The 24,760-nt window shown below is 41.3% G+C and overlaps 1 protein-coding gene across 2 annotated transcripts in view; it reads right to left on the reverse strand.

Annotated features, from left to right (window-relative positions):
• Wdr19 (WD repeat domain 19) overlaps window positions 1–24,760 on the reverse strand; it is a 63,015-nt gene that overhangs the window by 22,994 nt on the left and 15,261 nt on the right. The window contains exons 7-26 of one of the 2 annotated variants that reach the window (XM_048364773.1): window positions 21,430–21,507; window positions 20,065–20,177; window positions 19,662–19,835; window positions 18,900–18,970; window positions 18,272–18,444; window positions 18,063–18,177; window positions 16,360–16,466; window positions 14,980–15,102; window positions 13,677–13,826; window positions 11,612–11,759; window positions 11,311–11,515; window positions 9,531–9,690; window positions 8,726–8,836; window positions 7,654–7,763; window positions 6,073–6,130; window positions 3,379–3,519; window positions 3,216–3,298; window positions 2,305–2,388; window positions 815–961; window positions 140–264 (exon numbers count right to left, since the gene is read on the reverse strand). In XM_048364773.1, the coding sequence (XP_048220730.1) occupies window positions 140–264; window positions 815–961; window positions 2,305–2,388; window positions 3,216–3,298; window positions 3,379–3,519; window positions 6,073–6,130; window positions 7,654–7,763; window positions 8,726–8,836; window positions 9,531–9,690; window positions 11,311–11,515; window positions 11,612–11,759; window positions 13,677–13,826; window positions 14,980–15,102; window positions 16,360–16,466; window positions 18,063–18,177; window positions 18,272–18,444; window positions 18,900–18,970; window positions 19,662–19,835; window positions 20,065–20,177; window positions 21,430–21,507 (2,476 nt within the window). Of the gene's footprint in view, window positions 1–88; window positions 265–814; window positions 962–2,304; window positions 2,389–3,215; window positions 3,299–3,378; window positions 3,520–6,072; window positions 6,131–7,653; window positions 7,764–8,725; window positions 8,837–9,530; window positions 9,691–11,310; window positions 11,516–11,611; window positions 11,760–13,676; window positions 13,827–14,979; window positions 15,103–16,359; window positions 16,467–18,062; window positions 18,178–18,271; window positions 18,445–18,899; window positions 18,971–19,661; window positions 19,836–20,064; window positions 20,178–21,429; window positions 21,508–24,760 lie in introns of both variants that reach the window. The other variant, XM_048364774.1, reaches the window with a different exon arrangement.

Raw genomic sequence — 24,760 nt, forward strand, 5'->3', positions numbered from 1 at the left:
TTTTTAAGTCCTATGGATCATGCAACCTACCAAGTAATATCTATATGTGTGTGTCTAGTATAAATGGCAACAAGAGTATTTTGTGTACACCACCTGATCAGAAGATGTTAAATCACATAGGAAAAACAATGGCACTTACCAATGATGTCTGCATAGATTTCCATCTTGTTATGCTGCTGAGCCAGGGTGAAAGCTTCGTTGTTACATTTGGACATGACTAGAAACTGGATAGCAGACCCATAGTCACCGAGCTGTAGGAAAAACCTAAGACAGAGTGTTTTTGTTAGCTCCACTGTTATGTAAAATAACTGATTTATAAAAGCAGTCTTTTTCAACTAGAAAAATGGTTTTGAAGTTATATATTTTACTGCATACATTTCTGCTGCAGGTGGTACATTTACATTTGACAAACAGGTTCTCATACACTTGCAACTATCAGCCTTTGAATTAAAGCAGCCGGATCCTATTAAAAAATCAAAAGGAACAAATCTTCCTTTTGAATGTATGTATATGATGGGAAGAGGAAATAGGGGATTTTTTGTTGTTGTTGGTTGTGGGGCTTGAACTCTGGGCCTGGACACTGTCCCTGAGCTCTTCAGCTCAAGGTTAGTGTTCTACCACTTGAGCCACAGCACCACTTCTGATTTTCTGGTGGTTAATTGGAGATAAGAGTGTTACAGATACTCCTGTCTGGGCTGGCTTTGAACCATGATCCTCAGATCTCAGCCTCCTGAATAGCTTGAGCCACCGGCACCCAGCAGGGATTGTTTTAAAGTTAGTGTTTGGAAGTTCAAAACCAAGAATGAGCTGTCACCTGGCCACCATCTTGGCTCCATCCAGGGACTGGGTCTCCCTGACGATACTGACAGCCTTCTCCGGGTTGTTGAGGTGGTCCAGGTAGATGCGGATCACACTGTTCCACTGCTTGGCATTCTCATAGGCCACCACAGCTTCCTTGTACCTGTAAGAAACACTGCATCACTTCAGCCTCTGAGCCCATCAATGTATAAGGAAAATGCCAATGGGACATGGATAGGTTTCTGGAACTTTTCTCTTTTTTCTTTTCAGAAAAAAAAATATCAGGAACTCTTCTACTAAAATATATCATTGTGTGTATGGTTTTATAAATGAACACTGAAATACCAATTTTGAATTTTATTTCCTCATCTGAATCAACATCATGTCATTTCTATTTTCATTTTCTTTTTGACATAGTGTCTCACCAAGTGGCCCAGGCTTGACCTTGAGTTTATGGTTTTCCTTCCTCAACTTCCAAATGCTGGGATTATGGGCATGTACCCATACCTAATTATGTTTTGTTTTCTGTCTGGTCCTGGGGCTTGAACTCTGGGCCTGAGCACTGTCCCTGGCTTCCTTTTGCTCAAGGCTAGCACTCTACCACTTGAGCCACAGCACCACTTCTGGCCTTTTCTATTTGTGTGGTGATGAGAAATCGAACCCAGGGCTTCATGCATGCTAGGCAACCACTCTACCACTAAGCCACATTCCCAGTCTGTGTTTTTCTTTTATGAGTGGGAAAAATATTAGAGCAATGTAGGGTTCATCTAGAAAACATAGGAAATCCAGAATTTTTTGCACTTGCACAGATAAAACAATGACTTAATATATAAAATCCTCACTTCAACCTCTAGATGGCACCTAGGACTTCTTTTCAGTTTGTACAACTCTTCATTTCTTCCCATTTCAACATGATATTTAGTACCCATCTATTTCCAAAGCTTGCTATTCTAAAGGTTGAGGATATTACTAATGTTTAAAATCTTAGTAGATACTTTCCAAAGATGTTAGAAATTTCACTTCTATCAATCACAAATAACAAGTGCATTCTGACAGTGTGGTTATTACTTTAAAGAAATCTTTTCAAATATGATAAAATGCTGTGATTATTTTTTGTGAAGTAGATGCTTTTTTTAAGTTTATATAAATAATATAAATTCTTAGCTATGTTTTCTCTGCTGGGACTTGCCTTCTTGTCTTAAGTGTCTCCCATTCAGTGTATCAACTATTCATGACTATATTTTAGGTCTGATTTGTGGCTTAAATATTGCACTCATATGTGTGAAGTTCACATTTCTTTTATTTCCTCTATTTCTTTAGGTTAGTCTCTTTAACCCTTTGATGACCACTGAACTCCATCCATGTCATATAATAACAAAATTTTTACTTGGCGGCTGTTGCTGTCAGATGTTGTGTGGCCATTCTTACAGGGTTGTAACTATCAATGGTTGGTTTATCAAACATACATTATTTTAAATTTGTATGAACATGAGACACTGTACCGACCTTCCGTCTGCTTCTTTAGCTTTGGCGTACTGCAAGTGGATCTTAGGAGAGGAAACGTGAGGCAGAAGCTCCCCAACTTTTGCCCTGGAAAGAGATTCAAGGAAATGATGTCAGCACCCTGGTCCCTCCTCATTGGGCTGCCTACAACCAATGCTAAACTGTTGTTATTTATTTCTTTTGTGGTACTAGAGTTTGAACTTAGGGCTTTGTACTTATTAGGCAAGAGCCCTATCCTTTTTTTTTTTTTTTTTTTTTTTTTTGCCAGTCCTGGGGCTTGGACTCAGGGCTGAGCACTGTCCCTGGCTTCTTTTTGCTCAAGGCTAGCACTCTGCCACTAGAGCCACAGCGCCACTTTCTGGCTTCTTCTTTGTATGTGGTGCTGAGGAATTGAACCCAGGGCTTCATGTATACCAGGCAAACAAGTTCTCTACCACTAGGCCATATATATTCCCAGCTCCGGTCTATCACTTTTATCTATGCTGGCCTCAGACTGTGCTCCTCCTATCTCTGCCTTGTAAGCAGCTGGGATTACAGGTGTGAGATATCACACCTCACTCCCCTCCAATGCTAGTTTTTAGGATTCAAAAACCAGTTAGCATGCTATTTAAAAAATCCTGGCTCCTTGATACCCTCCCCTCCCAAGGTGGGAAGATGAAAGTTAGTTCACTAGCTCTTTGTGACAACTGGGGTTTTGTTTTTCATCGTAATATTTCTGACTAGGATTTTCCCATATCAAACTGCAGAAGCTGCTGTTAACTAGGAAATGACGACTAATTACAAGTTTAGGTACTTCAGAGAGTGAAGGAAGACAGGTGCGGGTGGGAGAAGAAAACGGACAGGCAGGCAGAGTGATGATGAGACAGGAGGACACACCTCCACACACTCCTTTGTAGACCAACCTGCTCCCTTACCAGTTCTTACAGCGGATGTAAACAGATGCGGCCTTGTCATAGTAGAGGCCTTTCTCATAGAGTTGGGCTGCTTCTGAAAATTGCTAAAATAAAACAGGCTTATTAAAATTCTAAAGTTGCTATGCATAAGAGCACATGGACATTTATGCAGGGACAAGGATACCTTCATATTCTCCAGTATGGCTCCACAGTCTCTTTTCAGGACTCTGCTGGGGTGCTTGAGGGCTTGGTTGGCCCCTCGGCGGATGTCCCCCATTCTTATGGACATCTGGGCCACCCCTGCCAAGCACACGTCATCGTGCTCCTGCAAGGACAGGGCAAACACCAACACACTGAGTCCTAACTGACACAGTGCATTCCGCATCGTCCAGGTATTGTGACTGACTTGAATTTATCTTTTGGGAGAAGTTTCACAATTTTGAAATAAGTCTTTTTTTGAGTGTGTGTGACAGTACTGGGGATTGAACTCAGGAACTCACACTCACTCAACTAGGTTGCTTGCTTGGCTAGTACTCTACTACTTGAGCCATACTTCTAGCCCTGCTTTGTGCTGGTCATTGTGCAGATGGGAGTCTCATGGATTCTTCTGCCTGGCTTTGAACCATGGTCTTCCAGATCTCAGCTTCCTGAGCCACCAGTGCCTAGCTTAGATCTTTTACTCTTTTTTCTTTCTTTCTTTTTTTTTTTTTTGCCAGTCCTGGGCCTTGGACTCAGGGCCTGAGCACTGTCCCTGGCTTCTTTTTGCTCAAGACTAGCACTCTGCCAACTTGAGCCACAGCACCACTTCTGGCCTTTTCTATATATGTGGTGCTGAGGAATCGAACCCAGGGCTTCATGTATACGAGGCAAACACTCTCGTCACTAGGCCATATTCCCAGCCCAGATCTTTTACTCCTAAAAGAAAAATTTCACTCTTTTGGAAGGCTGTCTTGCATGTTCTCTTGGCATAAAGTTTTATAGAAGAAGTAATATACGCTTTGCTAGGCACGATTACATGTACATGTGTTACTTAGAATTTGTTTTATTTATTAAAGACAATGAAGACAACTAAAGAACTTTTCTAATAACTAATCTCATTTGGTAAAACGTAGTATCTGATTGTACTTTACCTAACAGCCTATCTGCTGGAACTTTCTGTGATGGAAGTGTTTTCTAGCTGCTCTGTTCAACATGGTAGGTGATAGTCATAAGTGGTTACTCAATGCTTAAAATATGGCTACTGGGCAGGAGGCTCTGGATTTTCAACACCAACTGTAGTCACAACATTGATGTTCTTGAGCTAACTTTGAAATGAGAAAAATACATAGTGGGTGTGGCTTCCATATTCACGGTCAAAGATTTCATGAGAATGGTGACATAGGACAATGAACTTTCATAGAATTTATTTTCCAAGTGCCTGTTGTGAAAGGAAAAAGGGAAATCCTTCAAAAAAATCATAATGGGCCAATGACAAATACACATATACTAAGGGGCTTCACAAAATCAGCAATCATTCCTTCTTTCCATTGGGCGAAGACCAATGTCCACCCTGCAGAGTGTTTGCTGATGAATGGCCTCCCAAGTTAACTCTATGAAACCATTCCCATTGTGTGTGTATATGTGTGTGTGTGTATGTGTGTGTTTGTGTAACTGTGTGTGCTGGTATGTGGGCTGGAATTCATAGCCCTGCATTTTTCTTTAGCTTTTTTACTTAAGGCTGGTGCTCTACCACTTGAGCCACACCTCCACTTCTGGCTTTTTGATGGTTAACTTGAGAAAAAAGTCTCAGGGACTTTTCTGCTATACTGACTTTGAACCTCAATCCTCAGATCTCAGCTTCCTGAATGATAGGTGTGGGCTACTGGTGCCTGACCAACTGTTTTCATCTTTTTTCTTTTTAAGGGTTTAAGTTATTACATATATTTCACAGTATACAATTTTCACAATGATGAAAATTATCGTTCTACTCTACATAGCTTACAAAGTCTATGAACTTTAACAATACTGTTTTGATTTTTTTGAGCATTATTGGAAGGCATGTTGTTTGTATATACCATAAGTTTTTTTGTGTGTGTGTTTATTTTTGCCAGACCTGGGGCTTAAACTCAGAGCCTGGGTGCTATTCTTAAGCCTCTCTATGCTCAAGGCTAGTGCTCTATCACTTGAGCCACAGTGCCACTTCTGGCTTTTTCTGAGTAATTCAATGGAGATAAGAATAATTTATTGGAAATAAAACTTTCTTGCCCCAGCTGGCTTCTAACCATGATCTTCAGTTAGGATTACAGGAGTGAGCCACCAGCGACCAGATCAAATTTTTTTTTTAATCCACTCTCTTACTGAGTTATATTAGTCTGAGTGTGGGAAAGGATACAAATTTAGCCTCCACTCTTAATTTATATTTAGGATATAATGGAAATTTTTTTTCAGATGGGTAAAGATGTTGTCACCTTTAAAGAATTTAAAATGTTTTAAAATGAACTATTGTTGCAAAGTTGTTAATTGACTGAAAACTTAGGTTTACTGACCAGATGTATTAAATAAACACAAGGGAAATAAGACAAGATATTTTTGTTGTTGCTGGTCCTGGGGCTTGAACTCAGAGCCTGGGCATTGTACTTGAGCTTTTTCACTCAAGGCTAGTGCTCTACCACTTTGAGCCACAGTGCTACTTCCAGTTTTCTGAGAACTTTATTGTAGATAAGAGTCTCACAGACTTTTCTGCCTGGGCTGGCTTTGAATCACAATCCTCAGGTCTCAGCCTCCTGCATAGCTAAGATTAACAGGCATGAGTCACTGGCACCCAGAAAGACCAGAATTTGTCATGGAGTTGAAAATAAGCCCATGAAAACTATGTATAGCTTATCTTTATTTACTTTACCTTATTATCACCTGTGATTCCTTTTTCATAATGAGCCAAAGCATTTACATAATCACCCCTGAAAGAAAAGTCACAATGAACTTTAGTTCATACTCATATATTTTATTTACATATATAAAACTTAAAAGGTAATCTCTGTTACTGTGTTGCTTCAGCTCACAAAAGAAGTGATATGCAACATATACACAAGCATTCTTTCAAAGTATAACCAATCATTATTTTGCTATATTAGAAGTATTTGACTGCTACTGGGCATGGAGGTACATGCCTATAATCCTCACATTTAGGAGATTGAGTCAGGATAGTAAGTTGCAGGCTATCTGGGGCTACACAGTTAATTTGAGGCTGGGTTGTAAAGTGAGGCCCTGCCTCAAAATAAAAATCAACTTATTATGCTACAGGGTAAGGTATTTACTATGTGATATGCTAGGCATTTTGGGATCAAATGACAGTCAATTTTATGGGCCACTTTAATGAGTTCCTTTAAGGTACTAAATGACAAATGATCATAAAACCCAATTTTCCTCTAGATGCTAAATATTTCTAAGCACGTGCACTAAGACAATCCAAGTCATATCAGCTTATTAAAGGGAGACATGGAGGCACAGTAGTAAAGGCCCTGGTCTCAGTATGAATAAAGGAACCATACATGACACAAAAGTGTCAGCTTTCTGTCACTGTGACATAATGCCTGAGAAAAATCAACTCAAAGGAGCAAACAGCTGGATGCCAGCAGCTCATGTCAGTAATTTTAGCTACGCAGTAGGCTGAGATCTGAAGATGGAGGGTCAAAGCCTGCCCCAAGACTCTTACCTTCAATTAACTAACCTACAAAAACCCCCAGAAAGCTGGAAGTGGAGCTGTCACTCAAGTGGTAGAGTTGGAGCCATAGCTCAAGAGGCAGGTCTTGGGTTTACCAGTCTCCAGAACTATAAAAAGTAAATTTCTGTTCTTTGTAAATTCCCTGACTCAGGGGTTCTGTTACAGTGGCCTGGATGGATTAGAGACAGGCCAAACTCACTTGACAAGTCCTCCAAGTGTTAGAAGAGGTGAGAATCATAAGCATAGGTTCTGATAGGGTGTCACCCGCATGCAACACAGACTTGCTATGCTGCATGAGATTCTCCACCACATTCAGACTCTGAAAGTGGGAACAGTTTACACCCAAACTTGGATGTTGATGCTACAAACAGAAGTGGGCAACTGTGTGGATGAAACATTTTTGTCAGGCTTGAACTCAAGGTCTGGGTCCTGTCATTGAGCCTCTTTGTGCCCAAGGCTAGAGCCCTACCACTTGAGCCACAGCACCACTTCTGGCCTTTTCTGAGTAGTTTACTGGAGACAAAAGTCTCATGGATTTTCCTGCTCGGCCTGGTTTCAAACTATAATCCCCAGATCTCAGCCTCCTGAGTAGCTAGGATTATTGCTAGAGCGCCACCAGTACCTGGCTTGGATGAAACATGTTAAGATATATAAATAATAAAGATTTTATTCTTGGAAAGGCTTTTATTAAATCCTTATAGTCCATGGCAATTTATAACTGACGGAATGCAGTTAAAACATATGGAGATGAGGACTCACGTGAATTCCAGCTGAATAGCGTATTCTTTGGATATAAACGGTATTTGGTCTGGGGCCAGGCGTTTGGCCAGTTGTAGAGCACTGTCCCAATGCTGTAAGTCCCTTCTCATCTATTCGGGAGGGAAAAACCTTTATTGCAAAAGAGCTAATTAACTCCGAAAACTCACCATGTAGTGCCAGGTTTCATAAAAGCAGTCACAAAAGACTTTTAATAATGAAATATTTAATAATGAAATTTGCCATTTATAAAGATAATATATCGCTATAGCATGCCTTCTCAATGGTTGTGAGTGAGTCCTATGCTTGGCAAAAAGTGGTAGCTTCTATAGCGAGTGGTTTGTGGCTCACCCAAAACTCCATTTTACCTAACAAAATCATATTCCTTATTATATAATTTTTCTCAGTAGACAGAAATTAATGTAAACCTAAATGAATGTAATCAATTAGTTAAAATTTAATTTTCATCTTAGTGAGGCAATAATAAGGTTGGGAACCACTTTACTACAGGAACTGATGTATTTTCTTAGATGACTCAAAGCTATATTGCAGCATAAATAACTGAAAACATCAATCAAATTTGAAGTGTCTTGCTTCCTAGTTCCTGTGATGTTTTAAAAAGTTCATTTCTATCAATATACACTACAAAGAATAATAGCTGCATGCTGAACTGAAACAATGTTGTACAACTCTTTAAAGATAATGTAAAAATATGTAAATTAAAAAAAGAATAAGAGCTAATGTTTTCCAAGTGTTATTCTTTGCCAGGTACTAAGCTAGAATATTTGCTTACTTTACTTTTCACAACTACCCTTTTGTGATGAACTTTTCTTATTCCCATTTTAGAGGTCTACAACCTGAGACAGAGAGGCTGCTTTCCCTCCAAAGCTACATGGTCAGTCCCTCTTAACTGTTAGTACAAAAGACAATGTCATATAGTAAGTAGAAGATAAATGAACCTGTTTTCCCTTCTGGAAAGTAGAGAAAACAATGGTATTGTCTCCTAAGGTGGCTGGGAGGGTTAAATGAGGTAATATATGTTAAGTGATCGGGAAAGTGCCCCCACCCCCCGTACCTCCAGAGCAGCCATGGGACAGCTGGATGTGAGGTAGAGGTCCTGAGCCAGGTTGAAGTCGTTAGTAAACATGGCGAGATGTCCTGCCAGTAGACTATAGTCTTCTATTCCCTACCAAAAAAAAAAAAGAAAGAAAGAAACTGAGGTGAGAGAAATGTAAGTGGTGAATTACATTTTTTATTTTCTGGGGTTTGAACTCAGGGCCTGGGCACTGTCCTTGAGATTTTTGCTTGTTTTTCAGCTCAAGGCTAGCTAGCACTCTACCACTGAGCTGCAGCTCCACTTCTGATGTTTTGGTAGTTAATTGAAGATCGGAGCCTCACAGACTTTTCTGTCTGGGCTGGCACTGAACTGTGAACCTCAGATCTGCACTGTGAGCCTCAGTCTCCTGAGTAGCTGGGATTACAGGTGTGGCCCACGTGCATCTGGCTGAATTTTATTTTTTTTTAAAGATTTTGCTCAGTTGGAAGTAAGAACACTCTACCTATTCAAATGTTAGGCCAAAATGTAACACTGAATAGACTGCAATGAATTGTTTATTTTTATTTTTGTGCTAGCCCTGGGGCTTGAATTAGGGTCTGGGTGCTGACCCTTAGCTTTAAAGCTCAAGGTTATCACTCTACCACTTGAGCCACAGTTTCATTTCCAACTGAGTGGAGGTCTCAAGGACTTTTCTGCCTGATTTGGCTTCAAACCATGATCTTCAGATCTCAGCCTCTTGAGAAGCTGGGAGTACAGGCGTGAGTCACCAGAGTTCAGATCCATTGAAATCTTAATCCGGCCACTCTCCCACAGAGCTGGGTACCTTTATTTGTTCCAAAGACATCACGATTCCGACATCCCCAATCGTCCTATACACACGGATGGCGAAGTCCACTTCCATGTGGTGTAGACAAGCTCGGCCCAGCTCGTACCAGGCAGAGGGGTCCATCAGGATCTTGCATATTTCCCACGCATCAGAAAACCTGGGATGGAGTAACGGGCTTAGCCCCACAGCAATCTGGCCACCAACAGGCAATACTCGCACTACATACACATTTTCATAAACTCTAATTATCACTTGCAAGTAATAATAAAAAAAAATTCTAAACTTTCTTCATGACAGGATAAATCCAGTGAATGACTTGATTAGAATACAGCTCCTGGACAGCCTGTTTCTGGATGGTTTTGTGACACAGTACCCTACTTGAGGAGCTGTGACACAGACCCAATGGCCCAGAAAGCCTGAACTATTTACCATTTGGCCAATAGCAGGAAGGGTTTGTTGACTTCTGCTTTAAAACACGAACATAAATTCAGATTTTACTCTCCCCAGACCCTCTGTATCAACTGCCTATCACATCCACTTACCTACTCATCCGTCATCTACATACTCACCTGAGTTTTCCATGCAACTCTCATTCACTATGCACCTAAGTGCTAAGTGTTGGTGTGCAGAAATGTGCTTACAATCGAGACATGTCACCCAGTCACTGTCTTTGGGGCAGTTGTCATTGGGGTGAGTGAACATATGTTCATGTATGTGGCGGTAATTGAGGGACCATGTGTGGATCTTTGTGCTATGAGTGTGTTTCACATACATTTTTTAGTAGCTTACCCTAACAACCTTCTTGACTAAGTACTGTTGGTTTTCCTTAATAGATGAGGACATGAGGTTAGCTCAAGCCACACTGCAGTTAGCAGTACTTCACCCTGGTTGAAGGCCAGGAGACTCCACCTAGGCCTGCCGGTGGGAGTCAGGGAGGGCCTCCTAGAGGAGGGGGTGCTGAGATGTGGGGTCTCACTACAGGGCATTCCAGAACCATGGAAGGAGGCAGTTCAAGAATTAGAATGAGAAGAGAAGAGGGAGCTCATGGGGCCCTGAGGAGCAGTGCCATTTAAGAGATGGTCAGAGGGCACTGGTGACTCATGCCTATAATCCTAGATACCCAGGAGATTAAGATCTGAGCACTGCGATTTGCAGCCAGCCCAGGAAGAAAAGTCTGTGAGACTCTTATCTCCAATTAACCACCAGAAAGTAGAGCTGTGGCTCTAGTGGTAGCATGCTAGCTTTGCACAAAAAAAGCTAAGGAATGGCTTTGAGCAAAAAAGCTAAGGAACAGTATTCAGGCCCTGAGTTCAAGCCTCAGTACTGGCATAAAAGATAGAGACAGAGACAGAGACAGAGACAGACAGTAAGACAGACAGACAGATAAGACAGAGCCACAGAGAGAGATTCACTGATTCATTGTGGCCCTATGGAGTAAGAGAAAAATAAAATCAGGAAAAAAAATCTGAAGCAAGGCAAAAATCAAAGTAGGATGAAATCAAGACCTTGTTCAAATAATTAAAGTGCATTGGAATTATGTGGTAGGTGGGCTCTTTAAAGTTCTGAAGGGTTTTTCTTGTAATACAGCACCCATACCATTACAACAAGCAGCAGCTTAAGCATGATTGTGCATTTCTATACTCCTGTCTTAACTGAGCTTCCTCATGGCCCAGAGAAATGAATAAAGTAAGTGGTATTTGCATTTAGCCAATTGGATTGAATCTTGAAAGTTACAAATGTAAACAAAAAGTTCCAGGAGAAGCATGTGCCCCCTTACCTCTTGAGCATGAGGGTCTGAGCCAACATCTGCCTCAGGTCAGTGGGATGTAGGTCTTTGAGGTTGTAGAGGAAACTGTGGGTGCTGAGGAAGATGTTGTTCAGTTTCCCGCTCTGTGTCTGGCAGGTTAGTTCGCCATTGTATAACAGCAAAGGCTTATGAGAGAAGGGAATCTTGGTGCCACCAGCCAAAATAACCTTGGATCCTGGATTATAAAACAGACCAGCAAATATTTGGCCTTAACTTCATTGCAATGGAAGTTCATTTATCAACAAATGTACAAATGGAAACGATTCAGTACCTTGTATAGTGTCCTTGTGAAAGACATAAGTGTAGGCCTTATCATCATCGTAAGCAATAAATACACCTTTATTCATCGGCCAGTTCTCCCAAAGAACACCTTTAATGGTAGGTGAGAAGTCTGGAATCTCGTAGATGGCATCGTTAACCTACAAAATGAGATGGACAGTGTCACCTCACATCTGAGTGCTGTTACCCAGTAGGCGCCGGTCTGCAGTGTTGGCTGGCACAGCTACCCACCCACCTGCCGGGCATTGCTGCAGCCACAGTAACAGGAGCTGCGCTTCAAGTTCCCTACTACACGTGGTTTAGAAAAACACCCACACAACTGTAGCTATTTGGCCACTCAAGAGTTTGGTCTAAAATTTGATGAATTTGTAGGACAAACTACAGACACAGTGACTGTAGGTTAAGAATAAAACAGTACCTTTCCTGTGGTTGTACCTGCACTATCTCTGTATCTTATCTGAGTACATTGGAAACTGTGTTTACTGGTATTAGAACTAGGAAATAGAAAGGGAATACCAAAATCGAGAGACACAGGGTAAAAAAGACAAACGACTACAAAAGCAATATTTGCAAAACTGTTTGGTGTAAATGAACTGAACAACTCATGGGGGGTGGTAAGGGAGAGGGGGGGATGAGGGAGGAGGTAACAAAAAGTACAAGAAATGTATCCAATGCCTAACGTATGAAACTGTAACCTCTCTTTACATCAATTTGACAATTAAAAAAAAAGAGAATAAAACAGTAAAGCCAGGTGCCAGTGGCTGATGTCTGTGATCCTAGTTACTCAGGAGGTTGCGATCTGAGGACCAGGGTTCAAGTCTAGCCTGAGCAGAAAAAAGTCTGTGGGACTCTTAACTCCAATTAAAGAGTAAAAACCTAAGAAGTAGAGGTGTGGCACAAGGGATAGAGCACTAGCCTTGAGCAAAACCAGGACACCAAATGGCTGGGAGTGTGGCTTATGTGGTAGAGCACTCACCTGACAAGTTCAAGGCCTTGAGTTCAAACCCCAGCACTAGAAGAAAAAATCAATTAGCAGAATTGGAACTCGGCACAAGTAGTGCAGATACTCCCATAGAAGCCTGCTATGTATTGCAGAGAAAGGAAAAAAATAATTAAAGAGGAGAGAAAGGAAGAAAGGGGGCAGGGAGGAGGAAGGAGGCAGGAGGAGACAGAAAATACAATGGCGAGAGGGTAGTTTCTACTGAGTGAACAGGAAGACAAACCCGGCTGTCACACACAGGGTTTAGAGCAGCTGCGGGCTGGATGAATGATGTCCAAGGTAAGCCATGAACTAGGTGAAAAGAATAAAGGGAAGATCCAAGTGTGGGGAGTGATATCACATTGGTTTTAATCACTTGATGATAAAACATTTCCTCTTCAAGTGTTTGCAGAACTGGAGATGTACTCAGGGCCTTGTACTCTACCAGTGGAGCCACGTCCTCAGTCCTTTTGCTTTTACTTTGTCTTTTTAGGTAGGGGCACCCACTAACTTTGCCCAGGCTGGTCTCAGACCTTGATCTTCCTATCTCAGCCTCCTGAGTAGCTACGACCACAGAACCACCACTCCTGGCTTCAAGACCGTTAAGGAAGGGGGAGAACAGAAATGACAAGATGTGACCCTGGCTCTCTGAAGAAGTTTCTGGTGAATCTGGGGGGAAAAGTAATATAAATGAAAAACTATAGGGTGCAGGATATGAAAGGTTAAAAGTAACACAGAACATATAGTATTTATTAATAATTTCTTTGGAGCTATACATGATGATATATACCTATAATCCAAGCACTCAGAAGGGTAGGATAGAAGGATCATGAGTTTGAGGCTAGCCTGGGCTACACAGCAAGACCCTGTCTCAAAGAAAAATCTCTCTGGGACGGATACCATGAAAAATAGAACAAAAGCAGAAAGTTGTCTTGACATTGCTCGTAAACATGGTGTCACAAGGCTAGGATCCTTAGTACTGTGTTGGAGAAAATGTTTACATGAGATATACTTCAAAAATACTGACTTCTTTAATCACAGCTGAGAACTAAGCATTTTTGAAATTTTCTAGACTTACTGGACAGTAGACAAATCCATCACTTTTTTCATCAATGAAAACCAGTCTGGTCCCATCTGGGTCAGGAAAAATCTTTTTCACGCCGACAGGATGTCGGTATTCACTAACAAACTGCCAGTCTTCTATGAAGAAGTACTGAATAACACCAGTCTAAAAATAAAAATGAACCCAGTCATGGAAATGTAAGATATGCTAAAAAAATATTGACATTTTCAGCATTTAAGCACACTTTCTAATTTTGAGAGAAAACTATTAATATTTTTGATGAAGGTACACTCTAAGAATCATATGTGGTATATATGAAAGATCCAGGCCTAAGAGAATAAATGAAATGGGAATGCAGAGGCAATTCAATAAACTAGCACTTCTAGTATCTTTTTCTTTTCTTTTTTTTTTTTTTGCCCATCCTGAGGCTTGAACTCTGGAGCTGGGTGCTGTCCCTGAGCTCCTTTGCTCAAAGCTAGCACTCTACCAGTTGAGCCACAGTGCCACTTCCGGCTTTATCTGTGATTTAATTGGAGATAAAAGTCTCACAGACTTTCCTGCGTGGGCTGGCTTTGAACTGTGAACCTCAAATCTCAGCCTCCTGAGTAACTAGGATTAAATGAGTGTGCTATCAGTGCCCGGCCACTTCTAGTATTTTTTTTTTTTTTTTTTTTTGCCAGTCCTGGGCCTGAGCACTGTCCGTGGCTTCTTTTTGCTCAAGGCTAGCACTCTGCCACTTGAGCCATGGCGCCTCTTCTGGCCTTTTCTATATATATGGTGCTGAGGAATCAAACCCAGGGCTTCATGCATGCTAGGCAAGCACTCTACCATTAAGCCACATTCCCACCCAGCCCAAGAGAAACTTTCAAATATAATAATATCATACATTTTATACTATTAATATGCAAATTAGAAATTTTGTTTTCAGACAAAAATAATGCAAACAAGACAAACAATAGGCTCTGGTGGTTCAAGCCTATAATCCTAACCATTCAGGAGGCTGAGATCCAGAGGATTGTGGTTTGAGGCTAGCCTTGGCAGAAATGTCCATGAGATTTCATCTCCAAAATAACCAGCAAAATGCAGGGCTGAAGGTATGGCTCAAGTTTTAGAGCACCAGCTGGGCAAACTAAACTAAGCAAAGTATGAGGCCTTGAGTTCAAATCCCAGTACTGGCAAAAAAAAAAAAGACAAATTGAATACTCTATATTAGCAATGAACTTGTACAAACCCAAATCAAACATGTAATACAGAAATTTGAGTGAGATGACAAAATGAGAAGTTGCCTACATCCTATATGAAAGAAGGTAATACGTACATCTGTCCCATAGACGAGGAAATCCCCTGTTAAGGCATGACACAAAATGCGACTCTTGTCATCTACGGCTGGGAAGAGCCGAGTCTCGCGCTCTTCTTGAGCACTCAGGATTTCAGTTTCTATCTACAACATAGAAACAATGGTCCAAACATTTAAGTAAACTTGGTGTAACTCTGGAGGAAAATCTCCCTTTCTCAAGTTCAACTATACATTCACATTTTTGAGACTACTCAAAGCTGGCTTGCTCAGAAAAATATGACAGGAAGCAAGCTGGCCAGCTGGCATCTTTTCTTCCTCGGTGGGAAGTCTTTGCAGTAGGGTTTCAATAGGTTCTAAACTCTTTGGCTTCCCACAGTGCAAAGTGAAGCAATAGATACAAGCGAGGCTCTAAAGTTCGAAGGCCTATCCTCACAGGTACAGTGTTTCGTGAACATCTATATAGGTGTAGCTTTGAGGGTCTCCATATTTGACATGCCTAAATTTAAGAGGTAATGTGTTTTAGGAGACTAGAAGGTATGGTGTTTCTGGGGATCTTAAGGCTCTTTTGTAGCTCCTTCAAGATGCAATTATCAGGCTGGAGACTTGGTTCAAGTGGTAGAACATTTGCCTAGCAAACATGTGGCCCTGGGCTTAATCCCCAGTACCATAAATGAAAAAAAAAAAAAAAGATTCAGTGCTGGGTGCTAGTGGATCACACCTGTAATCCTAGCTACTCTGGAGGCTGAGATCTGAGGATCTCGGTTCGAAGCCAGCCCAGGCAGGAAACTCTGTGAGACTCTAATACACTATCAGAAAAGGCTGGAAGTGGAGCTGTGGCTGAAGTGGTAGAGCACTAACTAGGCTTGAGTACAAAGAGGCTCAGGGACAGTGCCCAGGCCCTAAGTTCAAGCCCCAGGATTGACAAAAAAAAAAAAAAAAAAAGATTTACTGCTTGAGAAGCTGAGATCTGAGGATTGTGGTTCAATACCAACTTGGGAAGGAAAGTCTGTGAGATTCTCATCTCCTATTGCCAGAAGAAGAGCTGTGATTCAAGTGGTAGAGTGCTCATTTGAGCACAAAAGCTCAAGGACAGTGCCTAGGCCCTGAGTTCAAGCCTCAGAACTGGCCAAAAACAACAAAAAGAAGATTCAGTGAACCAATGGAAATATCTTTACAATAATTGTTATAAATAGCACTGTTTATCAGGTGTCTATGGAATGGAGCTATCAGATCAAGTAAATACCTCATGCAGAAGGGTGAGAGTTCTGCTTATCATTTCCCCACACTGGGCTTTCAAGCTTTCGTCTACACACACTTGCTCCTTGACCTAGGTTCTTGCTATGAAACATGGGGCACTGGCATCAGAAGAAGCAGATCCCAGGATGCTGGGATCAGACTTACCAAATGTAACTGGACCTTGCCTTCAAAAAGCGCGGCTGCATAGTCATTGTGAAGACACACACTGGCCACCGTTCCCAGATACTCCATATCTTTTAATTTTCTGACACCTGCAGCAATTTTTAAAATTAGATATATTAAAGTATAGACAAAACTATCTCAAACAAATGATGGCAAATAACTGTTTAATGTGCATGTGCCTTCACAAAGGTCTTTTGAACGTAAAACCTTTAGCCATTCTGAAAAAATTCTTAGCACCTCTGCAAATTTACCTTCAGAAGTTCCATAATGGTTCGCACAGATCAAGAGAAGAGAAAATAAGGGCACGTACAAAATCAGCTTTTAAGTGAGATGAAGCTTTACCGGTTGTCTACTTAACAGAATACTTCTTAGCCTCTTCTGTCTGAGGGGTCATCTGACTAGAGGTGGGCGATGGAGGAGAGGAAGAAGAAATTGGAGGGGCTGGGAATATGGCCTAGTGGTAAAGTGCTCACCTTGTGTACATGAGGCCCTGGGTTCGATTCCTCAGCACCACATATATAGAAAAAAAGCCTGAAGTGGTGCTGTAGCTCAAGAGGTAGAGTGCTAGCCTTGAGCAAAAAGAAGCCAGGGACAGTGCTCAGGCCCTGAGTCCACGCCCCAGGACTAGCAACAAAAACAAAGAAATTGGAAAGAAGGAAACAGGAGTAGAGAGAAAGGAGAAGAAAGAAGTGGGGAGAGAAAGGAAGGGGGGAGGGCACAGCAAGTTTCCAAGCTTCCCTCTTCTGCTTACAAGCAAGTAACATTTTCCAAGGCACAGCCCTGGCCATGTGACAGCACATTTTATTTCATCAAACCAGCTTCATTTTCCAGATGATAATGCAAGCTCATAGGGTGAAAGTAAGCAGGCTGTAGTTGCTTAACTCAAAGGCAGGGGAATTGAACTCAGGGCCCAAAGCTCAGACTCTGCCTACTTGTACCAGCTGCCTTCACCACAAAGGGAAAGACTAGTACATTTTCAAATTATTCAAAACTTTTGAGGGTTCTCAAAGCTATGGAAGCTAGGAAAAATGATGTCTGAATAAAAAGGAAAGCATGGTCTTATGAAAGAAACTTCCCAGCTAGGAACCAGTGGTTTAATTAATCCTAGCTACTTAGCAAGTCAAGATCTGAGGATTGTGGTTCGAGGCTAACCTGGACAGAAAAGTCCATAAGACTCTTTATGTCCAAGTTACCAGCAAATAGCTGAAGTGAAACTATGGCTCAAATAGTTGAACACCAGCCTTGAGTGTAAAAGCTAAGTCAGAGCACAAAGCCCAGCTAGTCCATGGTGGCTCACACCTATAATCCTAGCTACTGAGGAGGCTGAAATCTGAGGATCCTAGTTTGAAGCCAGTGTGGGCAGGAAAGTCTGTGAGACTCTAATCTCCAATTAACCACAAAGAGCTGAAGTGAAGCTGTGGCTCACGTGATAGAGAGCTAGGAGCTATTGTTGAGCTAAATAGCTCAGGGATAGCACCCAGGCCCTGAGTTCTAGCCCCAGAATCAGTTTTAAAAAAGAGCACAAGGCCCTAAGTTCAAGTCCCAAAACCAGTGTATGCATGTGTGTGTGCGCGCGTGCATGCATGCACACGCGTGTGCACACACACACTTCAGCATTTCTCAAATAAGAAGCACAGCAGAGTTTATATGCTAGATTAAAAATAAAACAATGGACTCAAACTTGCCATTATCCCCTAAGGCATAAAACCAAGCTCGATTATTCATGCCTACAGCCAGATGATAAAGACCCACAGCCACGAAGTTGGGTTCTACATCCACAGAGATTGTCACTGGTTGCTCCTGTAGGACAGAGAAGTAATCATTATTGTATCAATCACTAATTCGGTTTTGATTTCATTAAAACAAGAAAAGAACAAGAACACCATTTTCATACTCCTTCAATGAGGTTGGCCACGGTGACCTCGAGGAGGGAGGTTAGATAGGCGATCCTTGTCTGGCAGGAGTCCCCGAGAATGGGCAGCTTGGTCAGGAAAACGTGCAGTGAGCCCTTTTGGGTAGAGAGTGCCAGCAATTGGCCATCATCCGTCCAGGACAAGGTTCCCAGCCCTGAAATCATTCACCAATGAATGACCGTGCAAAAACAAAAGCACGTTGCAGCAAGCAAGCAAATATTCTCATGTAGACTGCTAGAGACTACAAATCATCAAGTGTTTTCCTTCCTAACATAGTCTTTAAGGAGAGTAGGGAATTCACCATGAATTGGCTAAATAATATGGGCCCTGTCTCATCTGATTCGGCTCAAAAGAAAGGTAATGTCCCCATTTTACAATGGGATCAAGAGAAATTCACTGGGAAATCTCTGGATCAAAGTGCATGTGTTCCACCTTCCTGTCAGGTAGCTTGACATAATTACTACACTAAGGAGATGACCGGGAGTCTAGTGAAAGAAGTTAATTTCATTTCTCCTACAACGAACAAAATTCCATACTAGCAAACACAATGTGACTCTCTCTACTTGAAATCATGACATGTCCATTTTTTTCTTTTCAGTTAAATCATACCTTTATTTTCATCATCCAGGTTGATGATAGCATACATGTCTTTTAATTCAGTTAAGTCATGGATTTTAACACTGAAAAATAAAATAAATAGTTCTATTCCATATTCACATGAATAATGAATAAGCCATCAATATCTGGAAACAAAGAAAATTTCTAAAATTCTGAAACTCTTCTTCTGGTGTGTTTTACTTCACACACACACACACATACACACACACACACACACACACACACAGAGTAAACTATGGAATAGGTCAGTGATCTCCCACTGATACACAGGACCATTTATTGGGTTAAAAAGTGTTAGAATTTCTAGCCAGGCATGAGGACTCACTTTTAATTCCAGACTTATGCTTAAAAATCCTTGCCACTCAGGTACCTGGGATCTGAAAATCTTGGTTCAAAACTAGCCCAGGCAGAAAAGTCTCTGAGACTCTTATCTGAAGTTAACCAGCAGAAAAACCACAAGTAGAGGTGTGGCTCAAGTGGTTGTCAACTATGAGTGAAAACCTGAACGAGGGTGTGAAGCTCTGTGTTTAAACCCCAGTTCAAGAGGAAGGAAGGAAGAATGGAAGGAAGGAAGGGAGGGAGGGAGGGAAGAAAGAGAGACAGAGACAGAGACAGACAGAAAGAGATTGATTTCCTCTGCATATACATTCTAAAAGTCCAAGACAGAGCTGTGTCAGGTTCCTATGCGCACCGAAGTCTTGCTGGCTCTCCTGGTTTTCCACAGGCAAATCCAGCTGAGTAGCTGTGACTTACCAGTTATCTCCACACGTAGCCACTTTGTTCAAACTCTGCGATAAGGCTATACTCGTTAGACTGTCTTTATAGTCACGAATCTGGAATATCTCCTGCCCAATTTCCCGAACTTGAGTTGAAATGACCACAAGAATCCCACGTGAAAATCCAATGATGATATAGCCGTCCCCATACCTGAAGTAACAAAGATGACGATATGGTAAAATTTGTAATAGGGTAAATAAATACCTTGGAATGAGGGAATGACAGAGTATAAAATGTATCAAGGACTGTGCCAGGTTGCTTTACATACTAAATCATAGACTGTAACTCAGAAAATGCTATATTTGAGAACTGAATACTAGCAGAGGAAACTTAAAATACAGCTAGTAAGGAAGAGCCCAAGAGGTCCCATCACACATACCAGCTATAGCAGACAATGTTGCCATACCACTGCTGAAATTCCACATCTACGGGGCTATCTGGTTCACTCAGATAATAAATGAATAAACTTCTCTTGCCAACCACCACACTTATCTGCCAGAAAAGATTAGAAGATTGGGTAATGAATTACTTAGTGCTTTGTGAACAGATTTAAGGAGCAAATCCAAACAGCTGAAACTCATTTATGAAAACAATGAAGACAAACATAGATGTGCCAAATGCTATCTATAATCTGCAAGATAATATGACTGACATTAAAAAAAAAGCAGCAGCAGATGTACACTCTGGGAAAGGATCGTTGGCTTTACAAATCTTCAGTATATCCTTTTGAAATACAACAAAATCACTTTGTGGAATTCTTATTGAACTCTGTTTAGACTGCTGGGCTACATTGGAGATGCAACTCTGATGCAGTTTCATTATAATTGAATTCATGTGGGACTGGAAATATGGCCTAGTGGCAAGAGTACCTGCCTCATATACATGATGCCCTGGGTTCGATTCCTCATTACCACATATATAGATAGAAAAGGTCAGAAGTGGCGCTGTGGCTCAAGTGGTAGAGTGCTACCCTTGTGCAAGAAGAAGCCAGGGACAGTGCTCAAGCCCTGAGTCCAAGCCCCAGGACTGGCAACAACAACAAAAAAATTTGAATTCATGTTCAGAATCTAGATTCTTCTAAGAGGGCACCCTGCCTTCGAGCCACTCAGGATTATAGGTCTGCACCCCTTTGGAGAAGCTTTTATAAGCTTTAATATCATTACTGGTCATTCTCCCGGGGTCAGAGTGGCTAAATCCTATCCACAAGTCTCAGTGGAAATTGTCACTATATTATGGAGGGAAAGGACTGTATTACTTATTTAATCTCATTAAGAGTGACATTTGATATGTTTTCTTGATCCTAATATACCATCAACTGCAAATTGCCATCAATTTAAAAACAGCTTTTTAGAAAATAAAGCAATGCTTCTTCCTGAAATATGTTCATATGATTATGGGAAATGTGAAGTTTGGGATGTTAGTATGTGGGAGGAAAAACAACACTTTAAGGATTAAAGAAACAAAATCTACAAGTTTTAGCGATGAGTTCTCCACAATGTATAGAGTAAAAACTTTTAAAAATCATGTTGACATGACTTCTACCCTGCAAGGGACCCCCTACTATTTACCAACTGCAACTAGCTGGCCAGCAGCAGGGAAAACCAATTTTAGGCCTGAGAGACTGAGCCCAAGTGTTGTTTAATCTACAATGAACATAATTTATTTATGAAGATCTGAGCCATCTGGGAAAAGGCAATCACAGACAAAATTACTGAAGGGATCTGGGCATGGACTGGATTCTTACTGTGTTTTCGACAGAACCGCGATCATCCATCTTCTTCGTGGAAAACTGCATGTCGCCTGGCTCTGATCTCACAGATGTCTACAGGATAAAAACATCATTGCTGTGAATATATCCACTATTCAGATTCAGTGTGAAGAAGCTGAGGCTGAAGCTTGGTGGTCAAGCACATGTATGCTCTGTATGAAGCCCTAGGTTCAATTCCTCCCCCATATACACCTTCGACTTCATTCTGAACATAACCAGACAGGTAACTTGCTTCATTTCTGACTAAAGCTAGACTAAGAACTGAACATCTACTGTCATAAATATTTACAAGTTCTGGCCAAAACCGAATCTATGTGTTATGAGATGGACACTTAAACTACTGAGGAGAAAAGGGCACTTTACAGGGGCCATAGTAAAATTCAGACAGAATGCAAAGGTTTGTGTGCAGATGCTGATCTTGAGTCCCGAGCAGCTGCGGAGGAGATTGGGAGGAAGCTTATTTATCTTGCTTGGCAGACAGCTCATTTTCAGCACCTGTAATCAGAGACCTGCCCTCTTTGTCTCATTATAGTTGAAGGCCCTGGCTTAGTCACGGTTTATACATGGAAGGTTCTCAGAGTCCTGGAGTGAGCAGGTAATAAAAAAAGTGGAAGGACCCAGGCTCATGAAATCCCTGCAGTATTTGCCAAAAGTAAATCCAGAGCTCCTCCCACATCTGCAAAAAATTCCACAAACCCTGCTGAAGATGAGGTCAAAGTTCAAAGTTACAAAACCCACAGAGAAGCAAGAGTAAGCAGATCTAAAATATAGAGATCATAAATATATCAGAGATCATAAAATACTTTATAAGTAATTTAAGATATTAACACATGAAAAAAGACATTTAAAAATGCAGGCAGATGTATGAAGTGCATCTGTCCTGTTGTGTTGCAGGAGGAAGCTGTGGAGTAGAGCTTTAGAAGAAGCATTGCTTGGGGTTTTTGAGATAAAATATCTTTCATCTATTAGAGTAGCATCTTTTACCATGAAGCTTTGTTCAAAGTTTTTGAATGCCTCCCGAGAAGGGCATATTAATTTTACTCAAAGTTTTACCAACAGCGTATGCTGTCTTGTTCTAAATAATTTTCCAGTCTTACAGGTGAGGAATAGTATTTCAGTGTGGCTTTCATTTGCAAGGTTTTAATAACAAGCTTGATGATCTTTTCTTCATCTATATGAGAGCCATTTTTGTATGAATTGCCTATTCTTGTACTTTAGGGAGATTAAAAGAAGAACTATAAAGTATTTTCAAAAATTAAAAGTACAGCCATTAAGGAAAAAAAACTTCATGGAATAAATAGATAATTAAGGAAGTGGCACTGTGGCTCAAGTGGTAGAGCACTAGCCTTGAACTAAAGAGCTCGAGGACAGGCCGTAGGCCCAGAGTTCAAGCCCCAAAATCAATCCTGCCCCCCCCCCCAAAAAAAACCCAGATAATTAAGAAAAAAGGTAATGACTTACACTTGCAATCCTAACTACTTGAGTGGCTGAGATCAGGAGGATCGGGGTACAAAGCCATCACAGGCATAAAGTTTGAAAGAGCCCTATCTTCTCAATCATTAAAAGCTGAGTAGGGTGGCAGAGACTTCTTGTCATCCTCACTATAGAGAAAGTATAAATAGGAGGATCATAATCCATACTAGCTCATGGATAAATTCAACACTAACCAAAAAATTTCTTTTTTTTTTTTTGGCCAGTCCTGGGCCTTGGACTCAGGGCCTGAGCACTGTCCCTGGCTTCTTCCCGCTCAAGGCTAGCACTCTGCCACCTGAGCCACAGCGCCCCTTCTGGCCGTTTTCCATATATGTGGTGCTGGGGAATCGAACCGAGAGCTTCATGTGTAGGAGGCAAGCATTCTTGCCACTAGGCCATATTCCCAGCCCCTAACCAAAAAATTTCTAAAAGCAATAAAGGGATGGGGTTAAGGCCAAGTGGTGGAGTTATTTGCCTAGCAAGCATAAATCTAGTAAATCTAGTACAATAAACAAACAAACAAATAACCCTGAAGTTATACAAATGACAAAAAGCAACTATGAAAAAGAATGGGATGTGAGACAGTGTAGCATATGTTTAAGGGATGCTATGAAAGGGCAGAAGAGAAAGATAAGAGGTAATGTATTAAAAAATACAATGAGTAAAAATTTGCCTGAAGTGATGAAAGACAGTCATCTTCAGATCCAGGAACCAAGATATATGCTGAGTAGGAGAAATAAAAAGAAATTCTCTCTCTTTCTTTCTCTTCTCTCTCTCTCTCTCTCTCTCTCTCTCTCTCTCTCTCTCTCTCTCTCTCTCTCTCTCTCTCTCTCTCTCTCTCCTGGTAAAACCTCTTCATTACCAGAGAGAGACATCCCAATGAAGAATGACCTCTAAGGCAGTAGGCTTTCTACCACATAGCAACTTCAGTAGGCTGTGACATGCTAGAAGGAGGCATCTTAAGGACTACAAAGGGAATCAACTCCCTGTGTGTAATTAATAGACGCTAAGGAACCCTAGGATGCTAGCAGAAAATATTCTTAGGTCATGACTCAGTGGAGGAAAAAAATGCAATTGTAGATTGGTGGTATCTGACTTGGGCCCAGGTGGGGGCACTGTACCATTGGTGCTGTGTTTCTGCTCTTCTGTCTAATGAGCATGCAAACAGAATGATCAAAATTACAAGGTTTCTAAGATGCATTGTATTCATAAACTGACACGCTAAGATGAAACTCCTATGTACAACTCAAACATAATTAGATGTTTTTTAAAAGTCTAGTTTCTAGTTATTTTCCCATAGCAAACAATTTTCTTTAAGATCTACTTCCATCAACATGACAGAGGAACATTTTCCACCTACAGAATTAACTTCCTTCTTCCACCTTACTTTAAAAACTCAGTTCCATCAGTCAGGTGTGGACAAGCTGCAATGTGTTTTCCCTCTGATCTTTGCTCGTGCTGCTCTGCGTGGGCTACGTGTCAGGCTGCTCAATGTTTTGTGTTATTCAAATTTACAACAAGTCGTAGGAGAACACACGGTCACCTTGGTAGAGGAAATGAGCAGCTTTCCTGGGAGCAGTGAGGTGTGGCCGCATGATTAGGTCCCAGTCATAGGACGCAAATGGAAATTTGAAAGCGTGGCTCCTAGGGCAGGCTTCTTACAGATTTCTCCTGCTGCATTTCTCTTCCCCAGGGACCGTGAGCTCCTGTGTACAAGCTTCAGCCATGCAGAAGGACACAGGACGGACATCCCAGAAAATGGGGGAGCAGTCAGATAGAAGGACAATGAGACACTAGACCTTGCAAGGGGCAGTTTTCAGTTCAAACCTCAGTT

This window comes from Perognathus longimembris, chromosome 16, assembly GCF_023159225.1.
Source record: "Perognathus longimembris pacificus isolate PPM17 chromosome 16, ASM2315922v1, whole genome shotgun sequence".
Taxonomy (NCBI): Eukaryota; Metazoa; Chordata; class Mammalia; order Rodentia; family Heteromyidae; genus Perognathus; species Perognathus longimembris.